The sequence below is a fragment of the Lepisma saccharinum genome, chromosome 3 (genome assembly GCF_977018435.1).
Source record: "Lepisma saccharinum chromosome 3, izLepSacc3.1, whole genome shotgun sequence".
Lineage (NCBI taxonomy): Eukaryota > Metazoa > Arthropoda > Insecta > Zygentoma > Lepismatidae > Lepisma > Lepisma saccharinum.
The window spans coordinates 53,784,417-53,809,111 of NC_139231.1; the positions used below are offsets into that span (position 1 = coordinate 53,784,417).

At 35.2% G+C, this 24,695-nt stretch overlaps 1 protein-coding gene across 2 annotated transcripts in view; it reads left to right on the forward strand.

Annotated features, from left to right (window-relative positions):
- LOC145985041 (uncharacterized) overlaps positions 1–24,695 on the forward strand; it is a 47,502-nt gene that overhangs the window by 11,057 nt on the left and 11,750 nt on the right. For both annotated transcript variants that reach the window (XM_083118556.1, XM_083118555.1), the window contains exons 3-8: positions 102–1,642; positions 7,566–7,772; positions 11,905–12,021; positions 16,108–16,246; positions 17,612–17,727; positions 19,685–19,801. In XM_083118556.1, the coding sequence (XP_082974682.1) occupies positions 102–1,642; positions 7,566–7,772; positions 11,905–12,021; positions 16,108–16,246; positions 17,612–17,727; positions 19,685–19,801 (2,237 nt within the window). The remainder of the gene's footprint in view (positions 1–101; positions 1,643–7,565; positions 7,773–11,904; positions 12,022–16,107; positions 16,247–17,611; positions 17,728–19,684; positions 19,802–24,695) is intronic.

Sequence of the window (24,695 nt, forward strand, 5' to 3'; positions counted from 1 at the left end):
AAATAATAATGCTAAGATTGTAGAATATTAGGTGTACAAGGTAGGAAACCTTTTTTATAGGATGTAAATATTGTATTGTATCTTTTGCATTTTCATCATAGGGGAAGGAACTAGAAGAAATAAAGAAGACTCATCTACAGTGAAAGATGTAGTTGGTGATGAGCCATGCGTCTCGAGAGAAGTTTCCACTCAAACTGCATCATTGGGTACCATTGACCAGTTGCTCTACCTGCTCTCTCAAACTCAAGCATGTACGCCAGTGTTAGAGGAGCCAGATATTGACATGTGGAACATTGAAGAGCCTTCTGTTGAAAAGCCAAGTGAAGTGACGGACATGAATGAAATTCCACTTCATCAGTTACGCAGTGGTGGTGTTGTTTTGCCTCTCAAAGAACTGTGCAAGTCGAAAGTGTTTTCGGTGAATCTTGCAAGTAATTGCATAAGAGAAATAACACAGGTGCAGGATTCCGTAGAGGGATTCACTGACCATACAATACTTAAAACTCAGAATGTGTTCAGTAGCTGTAAGGAAGTGCCAAGGTCTGAATCAAAGATTTCAGAGAAGACTGGTTCATGCAGCAGTTTTTGCAGAGATATTCCAAAAGTGTCGACAACAACCACCGAGAGTGATGATGATACACAGAACAAGGAGGTAGGTGATTACAGCAGAACTTCCAGAAATGAGAGGACTTTCAATGAAAAAACTGGAAGTAATTGTGGTGTACACATACATAATGAAAACACAGAGCCAATATTGGAAAAGGATAACAGTGGATTAGCAGAAGACGCATCCCCTTGTAGAAGTTTACCCAATTTTCAGAACAATAAATTGGCAGACAATTCACACGTTTTTAAAGTTCTTAATAGGCTGATGGAACTTGACAACAAAATGTGCCAGTTAATGCAAGAAAAAATGTTCTTATATAAATCACTTAACTTCCGGTGTCAAGATGGTCCACCACCATCAGTGTTCTCGAACATGGCACCAGGACTGCATCCTGCAAGTCAAGGCCCTCAGCAGTGCTTCAACTTGCCAAATAGGTTCAATTTCTTCAGTAGTAGCAGACCGTATCCTGATAGCAGTCTTTCATTTAGTGGCGGTGTGCATAACCCTCGTGTTAATAATACCTCACAAAAGAGAAAGTTGACCAATGTTCGAAACCCCAAAAAGAAGAAGAAGCGTAATGATAAAAACATTATAACATTTGTTCCGGGTGCCAAGTTATTCCAGAAAGGAAAGAAGAAAAGATACTCTTGTACAGTCCCTGCGGAATTACATTCAGAGGGCAGTGCAAGTTGTCCAAATTTTGTGAAACATGGTGAGCAGAATAACTGTAGCATGTGTTCAGTTCAACAAGAATCTGGTAGTGATAATATAAAAAGATCGTCACATTTAGAAAACCACAGTCCATCTCCCAAAGGAGATGTCACTCGTAAAACATCATCGAAATGTAGTTCAGTGCAGGGTAGCAGTGGTTACTCAACCTCACAAAGTAAGAAATGTGAGTCACCTAAAAATGAGGATAAAAGAACAAAGAAATCTAATGGCCAGTCATCTAATTTGCAGAATAAAAATTTGCTGAAGTCTCTTCCAAATCAGTTGTCCTTCAGTTCTCACAGTGGATCTATAACTAACATTAAGGTAAGTTCAGTTAGTTTCTATGCATATATGTCCACTTAGTGTCTAGTGTTGTCTAGCCCAAATGCAAGGTACCTGCAAATCCTATGGCTTCCTATTTTATTTTATTTTATTAAAAAAAAGACACTTCTCAACATACTCTTCCTGTAAACATACTGAACTAAATTTTTCACAATGTTGCCACCGTGACTGCTGCAAATGTTTTTAATGGGGACATTTAGAGATTACTGGAAAATTACTAATGCAACACTATTGTTTCGGAGTTAAAAAACAACACCCATTTCACGTACAGCGGAACCTCGATTTTACATTCCCGGATTTTATATTTTCCCAATCTTAATAGTCCCAACATATGAAGTTATAAAGTTTTCCTCAATTTTACATTTTCCCACGTTTTAAGTTTTTGCTGCTTAAACCCCTGAAAAACGTAAAATCAAGGTTCTACTGTATTGTGACAACGAAAGTAAGGCAACATTCTTGCTATCATGTCACAACTGTGTGACTCATTGCCACACCTACAGCCTTGCATTTTTTTGATCAGCATTTGCAGCACCTATCAGGTCTTCATGTAGGATGGTGTGTGACAGAAGAACTGCCTGGGAGTTGATCGGTAGTTCTCCGAAACAACTTCTTCCACTCATGTGATCATGTTTTCAGATCATAGATCTTGCACAGTGTTTAGCATTTGTCAAACTTCCATATTCTTGAACACACATTTTTCAGTCCATGATAATTTCTACATACGTTTCGCTCAACTGACGATGCCATCCCATACAAGTGGAGAAAACTGATGAGAACACACTATTCTTGGAATCTGAAGATTACCATCTTTTTTGTCTAACATAATTCTAATTCTGATGCCAGCCAGTGTCACTACTCTTCTATAACCTGGACGATGCTGCCATTTGTCTAGCATTCACATTTAGAATGCTGGCATCTTTTAAAGCAATTTTCATGTTTCTACTTGCTCTCACTCATGAAAGAAAAATATACCTCATAACTTGAATGCACCTTGTACATTACAGGTAATTTGCAAGTTATTCTGGTTTTCTTTTCATTGGCAACTATTGTTTACATAAAAACATGTTAAAATTAGAGAGCTTACTGGGAATAATGAATACTTCACTATTACAAAATACGAGTCTTGATAAAAGTGGTTTTTTTTTCTAACGACCTATAAGTAGGGACGTGAAGTTTTCGTTTTAACGATAACACCGAAAAGTTGTAGGAAGCAAAATAAAGTGTTTTAAATGTATTTGGGTAGGTTAAGGAGGCAAGTTTTTGGTGTTTCGGAAATAACGCGGATTATGCCATTTTTCAGAATAACACCGAATTTTACACTTTAACGTGAAATATGCACTATAAACTGGGCATAACACTTCTTCCGTTCAAAAAGAACTACCAGAAGTGCTGTGAGATTTGTCCATTTATAGTGTAGCTAGTGAATGTTCGATTCAAAAGAGTTTGTCATGCTTCATGTGTTTCGGTTTGGCGCAGAAATGTATGACAATGCTTTGACCTCGTCCTGAAATAGAATTTGCCGTGGGGATCTTCTCAGAAGGGAAGTTTCGTAGGAACGGGAAACTTTTCAGGGAGAAACACCTGTTGTGTGGGGAGGGTCATAGGGGTGTGGGTGCATGTTTGTACACCAAATGATATTTTGAGGTCTGAGAGTGATTTTTTGACATTGTTAGGGAAATTTCAGTCAGTCAGAATCACTGAAGCTGCACGGTTTGTGCAGTGTCTTTCATTTCCTTTTCCTTATGTGGTGTACTCTGCAGCATCCCAAAGCCAGCAGTGAATGCATTAGTTTGCTCCTGAAAGACTTTATGCTTCAGATAGAACTACATTATTTTGTAATCGCTGAATTGCAAAATAACATGGTAGCAGAAGGATTGCTTGATTAAGCGCAAATGAAGTGAGAGGGTGTTACACGACCACTTTATGCACTAGCCTAATTAAGACTGGACCTATAGTTTGTTGAATCCAAGCTACTGTGGTGCCTCCACTGGGTATCGATCCCGGGACCACTTGATTACAAGGCGGCGACACTACCACTATGCTGTCGGGTAGGCCCGAGAAGAAAAGTAAGGCGAGCGAAACAAACCGGCAACTTTCAGTTGTCAAAGGCTTTGAGAAGCTTGAAAGAAGGATAGAAGACAAGGTGTACATCACACTTCAAAGTGTGGAAGCCTTTGTTAAACAATCATTCCAATGGAGTGAATGGGGAAAAAAAAATATGCTATCTTTCTATTTAGAAGTGCTTTTTGTATAGGAAGTGTGGTGAGTGAATACTGTGAAGGTTTACTACACACCATCTGTGCGTGCATGGAAAATCATCAATGTTAATGTAAATTGAAAACTGAATTTAAGAAAACAATTTTTGAAAATTTTATTCTGTGAGAGTGAAAAGTTTGAAATATGATTGTGTTCAAAGATTTGGGTGATATCCTTCAATAAACATATCATATTTAGTGACCCATGAGATGAAATAGTTTCCCAAATGTAAGAAATTTGGTAATTTCTCACAAAGGTAAGCCTTCGATTTATTTATTTTTGTCATTAAAACTAAAATTTGCCTTAATTTTCCATAACTAAAGCAATGTGAAAATCTTATGCATAGAAGTAACCGTAAAAATGTATGTAAAAATAACACAGATTTTCAATTAATAACACTGGATTTAGCTTTAAATAGCAAAAAATAACATCGAATTGCAGTAAAAAATAACCCTGAAATTAAGGGATAAAAAACAAAAACTTCACATCCCTACCTATAAGTGTGTATTTGCTAATGCTTTCTTACTGACTAAAGAAAAAAAATGTTTTTGAAATGAATTGTAAAATTTTATTCTCATTTCTTAAAGCAAAATTTGTCATTATGTACTTATGTGACAATTGTGTAATCATAGTCTTTCTAGTTGCAATTGTAAAAGGAAAGTATCATAATCATTAGAGTGGTGCAAGGGATATCATTGTTGAGCATTCCTACTACAGTGGACTGGATATTGCAATAATATATTACGAGTTGATCCATTATAAAACACATGGATGTTAAACAGCAGCTGTTCAGTGAAATCATATAACGCCCATACAATATTGTATATTTTATTAAAACAGAAAGATAATTTCTCTCGATTTTTGGCTATCAGAATCCCAGACAGGAAACAGACACTGGGAATTCAAGGATTCCTGAGTAAAGAAGTTACATCAGTCTTGATGGCTCACTCGGTGTAATAAACAGATTCAAGGAAGTGACATGTACATCAACCTGTAATTCACGGCAGCAATCCTTGGATGATAAATAGTGTGGATTCTGTGAGTGGGGTGGGGTGGGGGGGGGAGAGTGACATTCATTACACCAGAGGGACAGAGCTGTGTTTTGAAACCTCTGAGAACCATCACTCTACACTTCGACACTCTGTTGGAAAAAGTCTATTCTACGAGCTAACATCTACGGAGGACATCAGCACCTAGTTGAAACAGGTAATTTTCCAATCATCATGTCGAAACAATCTTGGGGAGACTAAAATCCAATTTGCGTGTATTGTCTATTCATTTGCCATGCCATGCTGTTCGTTAACAACCTCGCATGAGTTAAAGATGCCAAGCGAGTATGAATGGTGAATAGGGCTAACACTTTCATTTTTACATTCTTTCGTGCATATTCTCTTGATTCTGTCTTCCACATTCTTTATAAAATTCCTCTTTGTCACTTCACTTACATCACTTCCTTTGTGACAGAACACACCCGCTGCACACTTCTTCTGATGCCATGCGGTCTCAATATCCTTTCCTCTCTCCTCTCCTCTTTCATCAATATATCTAGGAAACTTATCTTCTCTTCCTGTTCTATTTCAAGCTCCAGCAATATCCCTCTTGCTTGATCTATTTCTTTGACAAATATGTCCAGCTGCCTCTTTGTTCCCCTCCATATGCCAAAACAATCGTCCACATATCTGCTGAACAGAATTATCTTGTCCCCTCCTTTTTTGATCACTTTCTTTTCCCAATTATTCATTACCAATTCCACCAATACTGGGCATAAGCTAGAGCATATATTCAGCCCTTCACTCATTTTCACTTTGCAGTAACTATTTTCCCAGATGGTTCCCTGCACTCTCACTATACATTCACTGTCCCATTCTCTTATAGTTTCTTGTCCCATATTCTTCCTAACAGTTTCCACTCTGTGTCCCCTCTTGATCCTCGGGAACATGCTTTTCACATCTACGCTAAATATAGTCATCTTTTCCCCACTCACCTTCAGTCCTTTTATCAGTTCCACTACCTGCTCACTGTTCTTTACTGCTCTACTTTCTTGCTCTTTCACTAACACTTCAGTTACCTTTTTTAACTTCTGCAAGGATTATAAAATGTTGTTCCTGCAATCCATTACTGGTCTCAACTTTATCTCCTCTCTGTGTATCTTGGGAAAGCCTTTCAAACTGGATAGTCTTCCTGTTTCCTTCATTCACTTTTTAAATCCTCTCCTCCCACAGTCTTTTATGATCTTCCCTCTAACAATGTCTTCCTCTTCAGTTCCACAAATCTCATAGCTGTCCCCTTTTAGGTTTTCATATTTCCTTTCATACCATTCTTTTTCCATTACCACAATGGCTCCTCCCCTATCTACCTGCTCCACAATTACATCATTTCTATTCTTGATTTTCTTCAAGCCTTCTCTTTCCTTCTGATTCAAATTATCTAATCTTCCCTGCTTTTCTATTTCTTTCTTCAATATGGCTGCTGTTCTCCTCCTAATTCTGCCTCTTTCTGCTTCTTTTATCTGGAGCACTGCTTCCTCGATGTCGTATATAACTTCTTCATGTCCACATTTCTCTCTCGCTTTGAAACCTCGACCTAATTTTGAGTCTGAAGAAGGTTGAAACGTCACGTGTATAGTGTGTTTAATTTTAAAATAAATTTCTGCCTTCTAGCATTTTTAGTGTGTTATTAAGAAGGAAAGAAATGAAAGGTGACATCTTAGAATAATTGAATACTGATGAAATGCCATACCTGGTAGTAAATTAAAAATAAAAGGGAGAGTTCATAATGAAAGGCAAAGTTAGGTTTGATGTAATTAATTTTCCCTGAAAGCTGCTAAAGCCAAAGATTTTACCAAATACCTTTTGCCTGAAGGGGTGTAAGGGGTGATTTTCCACATAGTACACCCAACTGTCAACCTCACTTGCACTTAGTACACCCTGGACTGTATTTGCACATGAACGAGGCTGGCGACTGGCACTCTGGCCAGTATAATTTTGTGTGTGTTGTCCTGTTTTTGTCCTTGTGTGTGCTGAGTGCCCCTTTACAGCCTCAGCTTTTAACAGAAGTCAGAAAATTTTAAGATTTTATTTATGCAACGTTAGAGTTGTTCTTTGTAAAGATAAGGGGCTGGACCCCGTATAATGTGATGGGTGCAAAATAGCCAAAGTGCTGACGCACCCAAAATTTTAAAATCAAAATCAACCTTTTGCCTGAAGAGCAACCTCATTTTCAAAGACTTCTAGACCAGTATGGAAAGGTGCATAATGCTGAGGATTCAGGAAGTAAAGTGTGGTACTCAATCAGAGGACTCAATTTATGCACATCATTCTTTTTATCACAGTCTTGCACCCAAAATGAGCATGTTCCTCTTCCCCTCCAAAGTTGTATGATCTGCAATCAATGTAATTGGCTAATGACTTCCACAACAACACAAGTCCAGCATATTCATGAATTTATTATAGGTAAAATAATTGTGGTCATTCTGGGGAAAAATGGCAGTGAACTATTATTTTGGAAATGAAAATGGTTTCTCCTCTTTCCACTAATGAGCATCAATGAGTCCTGCTATGTTGCTAGTAATCTTTTATTGCATTGTCTGTATCTTACTGATAAGAAAAGCAGTTTTGATCTTTATGTGTATTAACCTTTTTCTTAACAGGTTGTGGACCACCATATTATCGCAGCTTCAGAAAGGAACGTTTACTGCTACTCCATTTTATCAGGGAAAATAGAGAAAACATTTGATGATCATAATGGTGTAATCACATGCATGTGTATTTTCGACAGCAAAGAACTAAATGGCAAAACTGGCAGTTGTGTGTACACGGGCTGTTTAGATTCAAATCTTCGACAATTTGATATGCAGGTATGTATTTTGTATTTCTCATTGATCTTTATGTATTTATTATAATATAGGTAATTTATTTATTTTTACTTTGTAAATGTGTTGTTGATGGCATATGCAATTGTTCTTTAAACATACAAATTTCAGGCAATTACAGTTACAATTCACAGACAGACACAATCGAGGTGCTACAATGAATCATTGCAATTTTTCTTAATGTAGTGATATTTTTGACCTTATCTTACAAAATATTTTACAATAGCAAGTTGCTGAGTAAAATTATATTTTATTTATTGTTTACAACAACTGCTTTGTACAACTAAACTATTTTATATTTCGCTTCAGTTTCTTTCTTTAAAATCAAAAGTCATGTATTATTGTCTGCATAGTGTCTGCTATAGAAATTGTCAGGTTTGAATAAAAACTTTTCTAAATAATAATAATAATAAGAAGAAACTGGTATTTTTTATTTCAACTAGTATTCTTTTTATTTAAATAGTTATTTCAATTGCAGCTATATTCCGATGAATGAAAGTAAAATGACCAAGTTCCCATGCACCGTGCCATAAAGGCACATACAGGGGAATGTGGAGTAGGCCCCACACATTCTCAATCTCTGCCATTTTTTGGAGGTGATGTAATCAGAGGGAGACCTAAAAATACCCTACCCTGAAAAGGTTATTAATCTGCCACAGGCAGACTATGATACATAGAGAATCATTACATTCCCCCCCCCCCTTCAAAAAGTAAATTTCATGTGAAAATGGAGACATAGATCCTTTTTCTCTTTCCCCTATTATCGCAGCAATAGGACCAGGTTAACAACAATGCCATAACAGAATTTTGCTCCAAATTCCGTAGCTTCATATAAGAACTTCAAAATTCAAAAAGGGGATATGTTTCTGTTACTGGGCGTAGCAGTAAAGTTATAGTTTCATCTTGTAGCATGGAGTCCAGTGACGGCACCAGCCTGAAATAAGTGGGGGGCTACAGATTTTGGAGTCAAATTCTGGGGGGGGGGGCTAACTAGTACCAGTTAAAATGTATTTACTTATTACTTTATTATGTTATATTTTTACCAGTGACATATTTTATAATCAGACGCAAAGATAAATCACTGAGATGTTGCATTTTGTTCCATCATGTACAAAAGTATTTTTAGGCACAAATCTTTTATGTTAAATAAAATGCAATAATTATACTGTTTCCTTTTCGTAAGCTATTATTGAGTGGAATAATGTCGCAGGCTTACTATTCATAGGAACAGTTCAAAATACACCATAAAAACTACACTCGGTATCAACATGCTGAATATGCGTATAAATAATACATGTAGCACTATTTCTATGTAAAGAGTATGAATACTTTTTTTTTTGCTAAAATGAAAAAAATGAACCACAGCAAGAAACTCTGATACGATCTGTTTTTTTTTATGAACATCTACAACCTTGTTTAAATCCAAAAATTTTGCAAGCTCCTGCAAAGGAAGCTCTTTCTCGAAGGACAGAATAGATAGAGTACTCAACCTCTTGTTACCAATTCAAATACTAAATTAACACTTTATTTGCTGCAAGCAGCCATTAACGGAAGTATGCACATTTCAATAACACAAAGCTTATAAAATTCGTAAAAGGCAAATTTTAAAGTTTCAAATTTTATGAATTAGATAGTTTGGTTACTCTTATTGTATTTCTCCCTCGCAAATATTTGCAGCGATAATGATAGATGTAACGATGAAACCAATGAGAGAACATCGCTAACACTCATGCCATTGCCGGTACTCGAATGAGGAACTAACTAACAGAAAAGAAACAATACTTCCTTAGATTCTGAACGTCATCCTACTTATTTCGAAATATAGTGATACAATTTATAGAAGATTAGCTGTACATGCCAACAATCAAAGAACAATCTCACAGCCACTGAATACGTCCAACTACCAGACTGGTATCAAGTTTGGCGACTCATGATTGCCCAATTACTTTGTATCAAATGATCAGTTATCCAGGCATAACTGCAGCTGCCCTCCCCCCTTGATTTTAAAACACATCATGATAAAGTAACCTTGTGATCTAACCGAACTAGGAAATGTACTTGAACATTCTTAATGGAAGTTTTAGAATGGAAAATGTAAATTTCTACTTCTTAAGTTTTCGGTCGAAATGCATCTACCATTCTACAAAAAACTAGGGGGGCTAAGACCTGTTTTGGGGGTCTTCAGCCCCCCTGTAGCACTGTCCCTGATGGAGTCTGGGAGGTCTTTTTTGTGAGATAGTCTATAAGTTTGAGCTATACTAACAATATACTGGGTGATTATAAAGTTTCGATCGAACCAATAATGAGAATGGAAAACCTAACACTTAGTTTGAGCTATACTAACAATATACAGGGTGATTATAAATTTTCGATCCATTTCTGTGAAAAACAAATATTAGAATCAAACCAATAATGAGAATGGAAAACCTAACACTTAGTAACACATAATCTATCAAAACTTCTACTGATAATGTAAACCCAACCTCAGAGTAACACATAATCCATCACATGTTACACTGAGCCTTATTCCAAATGGCCACCCTGCACGTCCACACAAAACTCCCAGCGACGCAGATGTTCAGTGTGGTCATTTGGAATAAGGCTCAGTGCAACCTGTGATGGCCAATAAGGCTCAGTGCAACCTGTGATGGATTATGTGTTACTCTGAGGTTGGGTTTACATTATCTGTAGAAGTTTTGATAGATTATGTGTTACGACATTCATACTTCAGGTTTGTGCAATTTACTCACTTTTATATATATATTCTTTCGTATTTCTAGATTAAAAATACAAAGTTATTTATTACTTACGTAAAATGAGTATGAATTTTTAATCTAGAAGTATCTGACGAGGCTATGACAATTTTCGGATAGCTGAGATATAGGACGTGAAGAAGGGAACATTGGTTCCCGAAACGTTGTTGGTGTACAAAATAGATACTCATTTTACCTAAGTAATAAATAACTTTGTATTTTTAATCTAGAAATACGAAAGAATATATGTGGTACTAAGTGTTAGGTTTTCCATTCTCATTATTGGTTTGATTCTAATATTTGTTTTTCACAGAAATGGATCGAAACTTTATCATCACCCTGTATGTTCATAAAATAAAATCAGTATTTTAATATGTTTTTATTATTCTTTTTATTATTAATGAATTATCATGAAGTTCAGTTTCATTTGAATTATTTACAATATTTGGTTGTAATAAAGTGTGATTTTGGCATTTTATTTTACTGGCTTGAAGCCACTTGTTTCAACATATGTGGCATTAGAATGCTGTGTAGATACAAGAGAGTACCTAAAAGTTAGGAGCATATTTAAGAAGTACAGCAAGTTCTCATACTCTTAGCACAATTTTCTTAAAAATGTAGTTTTTCATGTGTAAAACATTATTGTAAATGTGCCACTGGCATTACCTATTGCAAAAACTAATGGGAAACCACACAGTATAGGCAGATTAGATGCAGAGAAAATTGAGCTTCCACGTTTGGATTTAGTTCCTTCACTTTTGAATTGTGTATAACCACTGCTAAAATTATTACAAGGTATTAAAATTTTTTGCACTTAGCATAGAATAGCACAAGTTCCTTTACAAATGCTGTTTCGGTGATGAATTTACATTTGCACCTCTGAGAATGTATTCTACGCTCTCAGATTGAAAATTCTGCATAAATCCCTGGAATGGGGTAATAACATACCTTGTTCCTTTTTTTAGGATGCTGTAACTTCTTTATGTGCACTCTGCATTCATGTTGTTTTTTTTTGTTTTTTTTTACAAAAGATAACAATATATGCAGTCACTGAAGGTTTGAAAATTAGCACTAAAGGAAGAATAGATAAGGTTTTTCCAATGTACTTTTTCAATCAGTAAACAACGGAAATTTTAAGTCCTCATACAGCACCACTAATACAAAATTATTATCGACGTCAGCTTTTGCAAAATGGAAAAAGGGGGAGGGGGGACATGATATGAGACTAGAGAAAATAGAGGCCTTATTTTGCATTAAGCCACTAAATTTGCAGTTTATTTAATTAATATACACCTTTGAATCTCTATGTGGTTACTTGTGTATGTTTTTCAATGAAGTATAGTTGTCTTCTTTTGTTCTTAAAGACAGGAAATTTGGTATCGATATTTAATATTGGAGAACCAATCCAGAGCGTGGACCATTCATGGAGACAAATGTTCATTGGGACTACAAAGGGGAAAATTTTTAAACATGACCCTAAGGTAAGTAGGTTTTTATTGAAGAATGTAAATTATATATATATTTTTTTTCAAACCACATTTTTTTTATTTCTCTGACAATTCTGTGAAGTGGTTCCAAATAGAATCTTAATTACCTTACATTTTGACACACACAGGAAATGTAGTGTATGAAATTTTAAGTACAAAATGGGAGCTCGACCAAAATTCAAATCCAGTTCTCTGGCATACATACCATTGCTTTACCAAATGAGTTCCAAGCCAGCCCTGGCTTCAGTTGATTTTTTTTTTGCTTTTGCTGTTTTGACTGTGTGGAAATTGCATCATTCTATAATACTGTAACAGGGTTTGTTGCTGGTATGCATTTTGAAGTTATATTTCTCCTTTGTAGAGACCAGTTTGCTCCCCGACTCTCTTGAACTTTGGTTAGCAATTGTGTAGATTCTGTGGATGTTTATTTACAATTTAAATATCAGTGCCTAATTTACTTAACACATATTTTATAATATTTTCAGAATGTCATAAGCTCCCCTTATCAGAACTTTATTTGATGAAATGAGATACATAGACATTTACAGTTCTGATATTGATGAAAAGAAAATAAATGAACAAGAATAGACAATAAATATTGCTAACTGTGCATGGCTTTATATTTTTTTACAATATTAGTCCTAAGTATAGATCCATAATAATACTTGATTATGTATAGCAATCGCAGTCATCTTGTAGCCAAGGGGTCCCAGGTTTGATACCCGGTGAAGGCACATAGTGGTTCGGATCCCACTTTAAACTGTAGGTCCAGTCCCGATTAGCCTTACTGTGCATAAAGTGGACTTTAAACACCAAATCAATCAATCAATTGAAATTAGTCATGTAACTTTGCTGACAGTGAGTGACAAATAAATTCTATGATGGTATTGACCATGGTTTCCTGCCCTGAAGATAAAAGTGTCTTCGCCTCTTGAAATAATGAAAACTTTTCCAGAACTATTCTGATTCATGCCCCAGAATTTATTTAACAATTGCTATTATAACTGTTCAACTGTTCTTTAAATCTAACAAATGATAAAACCCAACTTCATTTTCAACATTTATTGTCTTTTTTTAATTACGTTGTTAAGCTTTGCATATTGTTAGAACAGGAATATTTGCATTTTTCAAAACTACCACATAAAGGTCTGATAAAGGTAGTAGCTGATGACCTCCTGAAAACATGACAAATATTCAGTGTATACGTGTATACCAATCTGGATAATTGATGGTTTCTGGTTTCCACATTAAACAAATATCACTAAGTTTTTACTCTGTAAAATATTTTGTGATGGATTTGGATTGCTTTGAAACTTTTTCTCAATTCAAAATTGTTTAGTCATTTTAATTTTTATTTGTGTAAGAACAAGAAATTAACTGTTCTACATATAGAGAATTAAACTTTATAACTAAAATTTTCCCCTAACTTAAAATATTTTTCTTGAGTGAAGCATGTAAAAGTTAATAACAAAGTAGAGCATATATGAAATGTAAAAAATTGAAGAAAAAGTGGTGGTTGTCTGGTAGATTGAGTAGAAGTGTCTTGCAAAGTATATAATAATAGTAAAAAACACTTAAGTTGCTGACCAAGGTAGTTTATTAAGATCTAAAAACACTTAACATGTAACGTTTCCAACTTCTATCAGGGTCTTCCTCAGATGAAGAACTAAACTAAAATGAAGAAATACACACACAGAAAGATATATACACATAGCAGGGTGACTAGCCACACAAAAACAAATCATGTTGACAGTCCTTATCTTGGATGATTTCTCCAAAGGAATTAAGTACATTTCGCCTCTTGACACATGACTAATGGGTCTACCACACTGACAGGTGATTTACAGGTCAAGATTAGCATCTTCTGGAACTACCCATTTATCATTCCCCACCCCTCCTTCCTTTTTGGATATGGATGAATACCTCCTCCCCTGGTCTTCTTCTCCCTCTTCCTTGTTCCTTCTTCTCTCCTTCCTTTTTCTCATCCATTCAACTTTCTCTAACACACTCTTCCATTCCTTGTTTATCTTGAGCCCTCCATTCCAATTCATGATTTCTTCTCCTTTCTTCTCTATTTCTTTGTCCTCCTTTCATTTTCTCACTAGTTCTCTCTTCTCTTTTCCTGTATGCCATGCCGAATCCCATTCTATTCATGTCCCGTCTCTAGTGTGTGTGAATATGGCATTTCTGTCTCTCTTCAATCTTACATCATCCATGTGTTGCTTTAACCTGTCTTTTCTTTATTTTATAAACTGCCTTGGTCAGCAACTTAGTGTTTTTTAATATGGAAACAAGGCTTAATTATATTACAATAAAAACAAATTTGAGAATGCCATTAGTATATAATTTTTACAATTGTTATTTAGTTATTATTATTATTTGTAATATCAGTTTTATGTCAACATCCTGACCTGCCTGACAAAAATTTCTTGCGACACCGATTGTGTGGAGATGAAACAAATAATACATTGAAACATACTTGGGAAGTTCAAAGTGAAAAAGAGTTTTGTGTATGAAACAGTACATTTTAATTTCATAGAAATTTATAGGTTACATATTCATTGCTATGAGCAATATTGGTGTGCAGAAAATAAGAAACTTATAAATAGTTGTAAAAGAGGGGAGTGATCAGTCATTACAGTCCCTGTCTTGATTGAGCCATTCCTTCAAGCAGGGCACAATTTGATTTTTATCATCTTTTCACAGTTCCGTGAAATTATCCTCAGTATTTCAATGTCTTCTGAAATCTAGACCTTGCTTTGTAAGATACTTTATTACACTCCAAAGCTATCTTCTGCTGAATCACTTTGAAAGTTGACAGTTGTACTTCCTCTGGTGAATTCAATTGAGCAAAAATTAGCTGAATATTTTTTATTACATTTTAATTTTTCTATCACATAATTCCAGTTTCTGAATTATCCAACAACAAATGCCATGTCCATTTTTGTAGCTAGATTCCAGGTGGCGACAGACTTGGAAAACCTGGAAAACTGGGAAAAGTCAGGGAACTTCAGAGGTCAGAAAAAATCAGGGAATTGTCTCTTGATTGATTTTCTTTTTTTTTTAAAAAAAAAAGATGTGATGCAATGCAATGAACATGCCAGGCGTTGGTAGACACATTAGATGAAACACATGTAAATGTGGCTTATCATTTTTTTCTTGTCTGTATGGGAGCGTCGACCAGAAATAACAGGTGCTTAGAAATCTTCATATCAGGCAAAATATCAACATATAATAATGAGAAAGGCCTATAAGAATGAGAAATTATAAAATGTCTTCCTTAAAAACAACTAATTCACTCTAATTTCATGTAGTTGTAAATTTGAAAATAATCAAACATTTTATTTTAACCTGCTTGCAAATGTAAAATCCCTGTAAAAATCCCTCCCTAGCTTCTGAATTGTAATAATTTTCTAAATTCACTTTTCCAGTTTGAATATAAATCATAGAGAAGCAAAGTCATTTTCTTGTAAGTTAATGTAGATACTTAACACAATCCATACCTGGATTTCCAACCTGTATTATTTCCATATACAAATACGTGGATTTAGTTTAAAATTGCCAGGGAAAAAATGCAAAATTTATCCTGAAAAAGTAATGGAATATCATTTCTCCTTATCTGTAGCCACCCTGTAGATTTTTTGTCACAAATTTACATACTGATAACAGAAGAAAATCGTGTAAGACCGTTAATGACACCAATTACTCACAATTTGTAGTCTTGCTACTTGAAATGAAAGCAACATGCATTTAACTGTTGGTCATGGGAATTATCTGGTAAAAGAGATAGTTCAGTAGGTATGTCATGCCTGGGGGAGAAGAATTTGAATAGCCGCTTGTTCAAGTCCAGAATATTTGGAAACTACAAGATTGCTTCTCTTCAATAGGAGGAAGTTCATTGTCACGAAAATATTTGATTTTTATTATGTATTTTTCCGTTGTGTTGTAGAATTTTACTCACTTCTGATATCTCTAAAATTTATATACAGTAGATGTTTTATCAGTACTAGTAAGAATTCCACATTGGTAATAAAAAGTGAAAATGTGAATCAGTTTTATTCTTTGTTTTAATTCTTGCAGACAAAATCAGTGGTAGGCGAACCTATAAACTGTTGTGCAGGTCCAATACTTGCTTTGAAGGCCACAAAAGAAGGTCCAAGGAAGATACTCATTGTAGCTGCTAAAAAGAAGCCCATTGTTGTTAGGGATGCCAACACAGGTGGTTTTCAGATTTATTTTATTGAATGTTTTTAATATCCTGAAACAAGTATGTGAAGGAATCAATCTTATATTGCTGTTAATAAAATTACTAACAAAACTAAATCTCTGACTTAAGTTTTCCATCTGCACCTATCCTGGGCAAGATCAATCTCAGGGTTCCCTCACAACTTATGACATTAAAGTAACTTGTTTAAGTAACTTTATGTGCAGTGGAACAGTAATGTCTCATATGTCTACTTAATTGTTATGAGCCAATTATGCTTTTTTGTATGTTATCCAGCTTGGACAACTTTCTCCCTGCATACCTTGGGACAGCAGTGTTTCCCCACTTCCTCCTATACAACCGTCAACATCTCTGAATATGTCTCTACAAAATGATCAAAACCCCCAAAATGATTTTGTTTTACTTTTTATCATGCTATTTTGGTGTTTTGTTATTTAGTGATCACTCTTGTTTAATGCTGTTCCCTTGTAATCAAAGGAGTTAATGATATAAATGCATGTTAAAATGGCCATTTAAGGTTGGTTAGTTTTAAAATTCACTTTATGTTAAAATAGACTAATCAGGATTGGACCTACAGTTTAAAGTGGGATCCAAATCAGTGTGCAATGTACCTCCAGTGGGGATGAAACACAGGACCCTTGGAGGATTTAATATAAGCAATACTAAATTTTTAAATTACTTACGTGAGTGAGTATGAAGATTTAAAAACACAACGTTTCAGGGTACAGTGCCACAGTGCTGGCTGTGCAACTGAACATGTTTTATCGATTTTATAAGATCCCGGTTCTAAGAAGTCACTTAGGAAGTGGGAACTTTTTTTTAAAACGGGATTTTTAACTGGTTGTTTTAGACAGGAATGTTGTCAGGGATTGTTTCAAGTGTTTCTTAACCAATACCTTTAACTAATCCTTTTAACCTAATCCTTTTTTTTGACACTTAGTGATGCGGCATTATGATTAGTGCCTAAAGAGTATATGAACCTGATAAAGGGGGCAGTTGTACCCTGAAACGTTGTTTTTTAAAATCTTCATACTCGCTCACGTAAGTAATTTCAAAATTTTATACTAATTTACTATTGCTTATATTATATAGTGAGGAACATGCACAATACACAAATATATTGAAGGATTTAAGGATTTTTATCTTATACTTGTGTGTGATAATATTAACAATTTTTTTAAAAAAATTACAATTATAAAAACCATTGGAATGTCATTTTGAATTTTCATAATGTACCAGTATGATTAGTAACAGCACCACAGTCTGCTAGAAGTAAATCTTTTTCATCTGTTGTCAGGACATGCCTTGTATGTTATTCCTTCATTTGCTAAATTGTTATTATGTTTTGTGGTTTTCTAGGTTTGTTGTTGAGGAGCATGAGTGGGGTACACAGTTTCACAGTATATAGCATTGTTCTGGATTCTAGTCTTGTTTACTGTGGTACAAGTAAAAATGTGTCTGTTTTTGATTTTACGGTAAGTTTAAAAATAATTATATGTAATTTGAACAGTTATTAAAATTTTATTATTTATAGGTATTATTTGATAAAAAATATAATAATTTACACTGTATTTAAAAATGGAGAATTTAGAATCTCAAGATTATATACTTTTTCATTGCACTATGTTCATTTTCTCAGTTCTGCACCTTTTTGTATTTCCTGCTACAAAACTTGCTCATAAAGACTGGTACAGATGACATTAATGGTGTGAGAAAAACATGTGAAGAATATTAAAATCATGATAAAGCACACATAGCATGACAGTAAAAAGATGTACTCTTATGAGGATATATCATCCCTAAAGACAGATATTTGTTGTAAATTAAGAAATCAATTCTTAGTACAAAAATGGGTTGAATTTCAGGTTCAAAAACAGTACAGTGGAACCCCGATTTTAAGTTCCCCGGTTTTACATTTTCCTGCATTATACATTCAATATTCATGGGCCCAATAGAACAAAATACTATAAAATTTTCCCAGATTTTACATTTTCCCACATTGTAAGGTTTTTCAGCTTGGTTCCCTGAAAAGCGTAAAATCGAGGTTCCACTGTATATGAAATGAAATTTCAGTGCCGTGGCAAATAAAATGTCAAATTTTAATTAGAAACTTGACAGTTCTCATAAAAAAAAAAGATTCATCCTAATGTGAAAGATATGGAGCATTAATATAAAGTTTATTCCCTTCTAAAGAAGATTCTTTTTCACCCCACATTTTGCTGCAGAGACAATCAAATGTTCCAGGGTTTTCATAACTCAGGATAATCGTAGACTGAGGCAAGTGTTTTGCCAGCAAATTTTGTTTTTAAGAACTTATTTTGTATTTTTTTAATTGAATTTTCCATTATTTCATGACAAAATGTAGAAAGCAAACACACTTCTCAGTTTCGGAAAATACCTAAAATAAACATTAGGATGTGTAATACCATATTTCGTTTCCTTCAAAAATGAAATACGCATGTTCATAATGCCATAGTGTAAAACCTTTTATTGTACTTTAGCATCCATTCAAGCACATTATTTGATACCCAACTGTTCAAAGCATCCCATCATTTTACAAAATGGCTGCTCCTTGTTTAAATTTAGGAATTCGAGAATGCGAACAAGCCATTTTGTTATCTCCAAGGATGCATGATATAAAATATAAGTTTGCACTTTTTACGTGTTTACCTGATTCAGTTTCTAGCCCTCTGCAGTGTTTACTGCTAGACTATCAGCTCTTAGAGCTTTTTTGGCTGATGCAATAATTTTCACTGGGTGCAATGTCAGGTGATTATCTTGTACTCACTACAATCAATTCCTGGCATTACTTTTCTTCTGTAAGGCACCAAAACTGTTTCAGGTCAGTCACATCTCGCATAGATTTAATTGTGTAAGCCTAAAATTTCCTTAGCATGCAATGTTAATTGGACATTATCCATCGTGTAGTGCTGCTTCTTCTAACTGTACATTCCAAGGAGCACTTCTTATCTCATCTTCAGGTGAGTGTAGAAATGGCTCAAAACTTCATAAGTCATCACAGTGTAGAAGTCAAGTAAATATGGACCTCTCTCCTGAGAAAATAGAAATGGTAGCATAAGTGGAGAAAAAAAATATTATGAGATTCCAGAGGATGCCATGGAGCATACTGGATTTGTAGTAAAATCACAGGCCTGTCGTAGGTTTGATCCCCACCACTGAAGATGAGAGAAGAGGTGCTTTCTTGAAATGTAGTGTTAGATTAAGTATAGTTAAAAGCACTGGACAATGGATAATGTCAAATTAACATTGCATGCTAATGTAGAACCATTGTAACTAACATTCAGAGAATTATTAAAATTTCTTTCTTTCCTTCACCTAAGCATTTGATTAGTTTGATAATTATCATTTTGTGTACATAAACAAGGAAATTGTGGATTTCTGAACATTTAACATCTTGTTGTACACTTTCAGAATGGAAACATGGTAACACAACTTACTGCTGGTGGTGGCGTTGTATCAGTAAGGATCTGGAAGAACATCTTATTTGCTGCATGCTATGATGGCAAAATTTATGTTTTCAACATGGTGGTAAGCTATTTTTTTTATTCATTAGTACTGATGTTCACTTGATTTAGTATTGACTATAAAATGGCTCTTTACATTACATGCACAAAGCAAATTTTTGTGCCATAGAAGCTTGGCAGAAATTGGAGACTTGACCAAGACTTCAAACTGAGTCTCTGGTATCAACCAAGCCTCACTTAGTCTCATATTTTGATTTTGTTGTTTCACCTGTGTGGAATTTTCTTTGCCAGGAATACTGTGATGACTTCTATTCCCTTTAAATCATGGCAGTGTCTCTCCCAGAGTAGAACTGAATACTCCATGAAATTTTGGCACATGTTGAAGGCAACACTAGCTGACATTTTGAGAAAAAATTTCCAATGTTTTCAAATCAATGGCTGTTTCTGGAAGTATTTTGAACGCTGATCACAGAAATAACATCCATTTGATCCCAACACGTCAGAATTTTTCACAATTTCACAATCAAAATTCTCATATTCACCATTACATTGCATTTATTACATAACTCAACAAATGAAATTTCTGTTGTTTCAAACTGAATAAGTGATTCTGAAAGTATTTCAATGCTGATGCCGGAAATGACATCCATTTTTTCGCATCATGACAGGACTTTTCACAAATTTTACAATCAAAATTGCCATGTTCGCCATTACATCACATTTTTTACACAATGCAACAAAATAAATTTATGCAAGGAAAATTTTGGTTGTTTTGAAACCAATAGATGATTCTGGAAATATTTTGAATGCTGATCACAGAAATAATATCAGCTTGTACCCATCACGTCAGGATTTTTCTCCATGTCACTAATATCAATCAACCCACCATATTATAACATTGAGGATTAGACATTTTGTGAAGGAAATTTTCATGGCAGATTTCAAAAATGAAACTACGTAATGAAAGTCAGTATAATTTTCATGCTAATGTGTCATATAAAGGTGGAAGGTGGATTAAATGCACACAATTTTACATGCATTTATGGTTCAGAATTGGAGGATTTGTAGAAAATCAAAACAGAGCCATCTATTGAAGAAATAATGTAATTACACATTTTATTGTGAAATTGTGAAAAATCGTGACATGATGGGAGAAAATGGATGCCATTTGCACGATCAGCATTTAAAATACTTCCATAATCAGCTATTGGTTTGTAAACAACCGAAATTTCCCTTGTGTAAATTTATTTTGTTACATTCTGTAATAGGTGTAATGGAATGGCGAAGATGAGAAATTTTGATTGTGAGATTGTGAAAAATTCTGACGTGATGGGATAAATGGATGTCATTTGTGTGTTCAGCATTCAAAATACTTCCGGAACCACATTGGTTTGCAAACAACCGAAATTTCCCTGGAATAAGTTTATTTTGTTGTTCTGTGTAATAAATGTGATGTAATGGCGAATATGAGAATTTTGATTGTGAAATTGTGAAAAATTCTGACGTGATGGGAAAAATGGATGTCATTTGTGTGATCAGCATTCAAGATACTTCCGTTCCGGAATCACATATTGGTTTGCAAACAACCGAAATTTCCCTGGAATAAATTTATTTTGTTGTGCTGTGTAATAAATGTGATGTAATGGCGAATATGAGAATTGATTGTGAAATTGTGAAAAATCCTGACGTGATGGGAAAAAATGGATTTCAATTTTGGAATCGGCATTCTGAAATTATTCAGAGACGACAGTCATCTGCAAGACATCGAAACCCATGTTGACCAGTGTAATCTATTCAAGAAGTTCAACAAAAGCTTGTCCAGGACCCAAATCTGGTCTCTGGTATATACATGCCATTGTATACTACAAAATTACTCAACCATTTCCGGTTGAGTATGAATTTTTCAGTATTGTAGTAGATTAAAAAATTGCGTTAGCTACCAATGCATTTTATAGGGCTCTAGAGATCCAGGAAAGTGAAATGTATAGGTGCTGAAAATCTAATGCTCAATATCTAAAAACGTTGAAGCTGGACTCTTCATTTAAATCTGGTGTTTATATACATTGGCGCCCAAGAATTAAGGATAATTGTTTTTGCAACACGTTATCCTATCCAACTGCAACCAAACTATTCCAAATGCATAGAAAAATGCACAAAGCTATCATATAACTGTCATCATAGTATCTAAACACTGCTGGTAACAATGAACAGGATCAAGGACCTAGAGCTAACTAACAATTTAACATCACATGCCACATTACTGAGTTCCGGTGGTACCAAAATTGCTAATGTGCTGTGTGACATCCTCAATAGCAACACATGCAGTACAGCATGCTGGCTGGCATTCTTTTCACAAGAGTGTCCAGCTATTTTTGTAGTATGGAATCCCACTCGTCCACCAATGCAGTCCTGACCTCTTGAAGAGTCTGGGGTGGTGGCCGATGTCCCCCGACACGTCATCCAAGTGCCTGTTATCTTCTTCTGTTTCCAGGTGTTCATCCATAATGGGAACTCTATGTGGTCATGTGTTGCCATCCATAAACAGGAATCTTCATCAAACTGCACCCTTAATAATGTAGCACAGTGGTATTCAAACTGTGAGGCACACCTCCCTGTCGAGGCACCGAAGATTTGCAGGGGAGGCACGAGAACTGTGGAAACATTATTTCTTTTTTCTGAAAATTCAAAATGTGTTCATAAAAAAATATATCAATCTTTTCATCATTTGTCACCAGTAAAGCTTACATAATTTCTTTTTCATCTGTGTAATTGCAACACATGTTGGTTGTCCATCGGCTATGCCATCTCACATGTTTTTGAACTGAGAGGAATTGCACTCGCACCTTTTAGAAAATCACGCCAATTCTGAAAACTTCATTGATAGTGTCTTTGTACAGAAATTGGCATACCTTTCTGACATTTCCCACACAGTGAATTTTCTGAATGTACCTCCATAAGATACAAGGGAATCCTGCACTTTGCAGTCAATTTGGCAGCCTTTTAAAGGAAGTTGCTGCTTTGTTAGATACAGATTAAAGATGAAATCATTAGCGCTTCTTTTGTACATTGAGATGTTACAACAAACAGTTCTACAATTAAATGAAGAAATCCAAACGTTGCTGTATGGCTGTTTTTAACATGATGTAATCGAGCTTTTCTTACCTTTTTATCTCATGAATATCGCATGGCTGAATGAAATAACCCCAGCTTATAAACAGTAAAAATCTACACTGCCTGTATTAATTATGCACATTATATCTTCATTACTGGTTTACCAACAGTAAACAAACACATGAAGAGATTTTATGTTGATCTTTCATGGTCACGTCACATGTACTTATCTATTATTATTATTAAGGGGATGCACGTGCAGATTTTGGCAGCGGATGGGAGGCATGGCAGCTAAAAGTTTGAAAACCCCTGATTTAGCATATTGTTGCAGAATAACCTCCCGATATGTTGGAGTTGTTAGAGTTCCTCTTTCCAACACATGAAGAAACATACGTGCACCCAATATGATGCCACACCATATTATGATACAACCATCTCTGCATCCAATGAAGTTGACAGGATTGTGCCGACTACTAGGTTCTCTCCAGATGCAGAAAGGGTTATGAATCATTTGGCAGACTAAACCTGGACTTGTCCGAAAAGAGAAACAACCCAGCTGTTCCTGTGTCCAAATATGATGTTGCACCAGTCTAGATGGGCTTTTCTTTGGGTTGTTGCCAGTGAAATACAGGGTGGCTTAAAAAAGGCACTTAACATCCCCGGTACAAGGCCACTGCAGCGCGCAACATGGAAATGGTGATGACCAATCATTGCCAGGCCAAGGGGGAACCACATTGACGCCACCCACACGATCGGTGGCCATCTTGATGTCCGCCATCTTGAATTCAACTTTAGAATTTTAAATAGGAAGGGGGTGATATGATATATCAAATCAGGCTAGAATTTCAAGAGAAATGCAATGGTGAAGTTTTTCCGACGTATCTTTAACGAGTACAAAGTTATGACTGAATTCTTGTACCAATTTGCTCCTTTTCAAGGTGTTAGAAAAATGCCTTAAAATTTGTTTAGCGCATCGGTAATGCATCGAGATCAAAGTGATGTCTAGGGAGAGAAGTTTGCATGCCATTGCACACAATTTTAATCGGATACATCCACGAAGAGCTGCGCATTATGAATGGTTGTCGCGAACAATTTACAGTGTGACGCTTCCATTAAATTAAGTCTTTCACAGTGAGAAGGCTAATGTTTATGTTCATAAGGAAGTTCATAAACAGAATATTCGATGCTTTTTATCTGATAACCCATTTTTGACAGATCAAAGCTGAATGGTTAGTGCTGGTAGGTTAATGGTGTGGCGTGCTGTGTGGAACACAATTGGTTAGTCAATTTTCCATCAACGGAACCTTAAATGCTTAGGGCTACTTGGATTTGTTAAATAAACAGGTTTTTTCATCCTTGCTTATGGAAGAAGGTTCTTTTTACAGAGTTTATTTCAATAGGGAGAAACACCAGAACACTATGGGAACGTTGTGAAGCAGTTTCTGTCCAAAGTTAGTTATCAGATGACAAGGGTCGCATATTCTGCTTATGAACTTCCTTATGAACATAAACATTAGCCTTCTCACTGTGAAGGACTTTTAATTCAATGGAAGCGTCACACTGTAAATTGTTCACGACAACCATTCATAATGCGCAGCTCTTCGTGGATGTATCCGATTAAAATCGTGTGCAATGGCATGCGAACTTCTCTCCCTAGACATCACTTTGATCTTGATGCATTACCGATGTGCTAAACAAATTTTAAGGCATTTTTCTAACACCTCGAAAAGGACAAATTGGTACAAGAATTCAGTCATACTCATAACATTTTAATGGTTAAAGATACGTCGAAAAAACATTCACCGTTGCATTTCTCTTGAAATTCTAGCCTGATTTGATATATCATA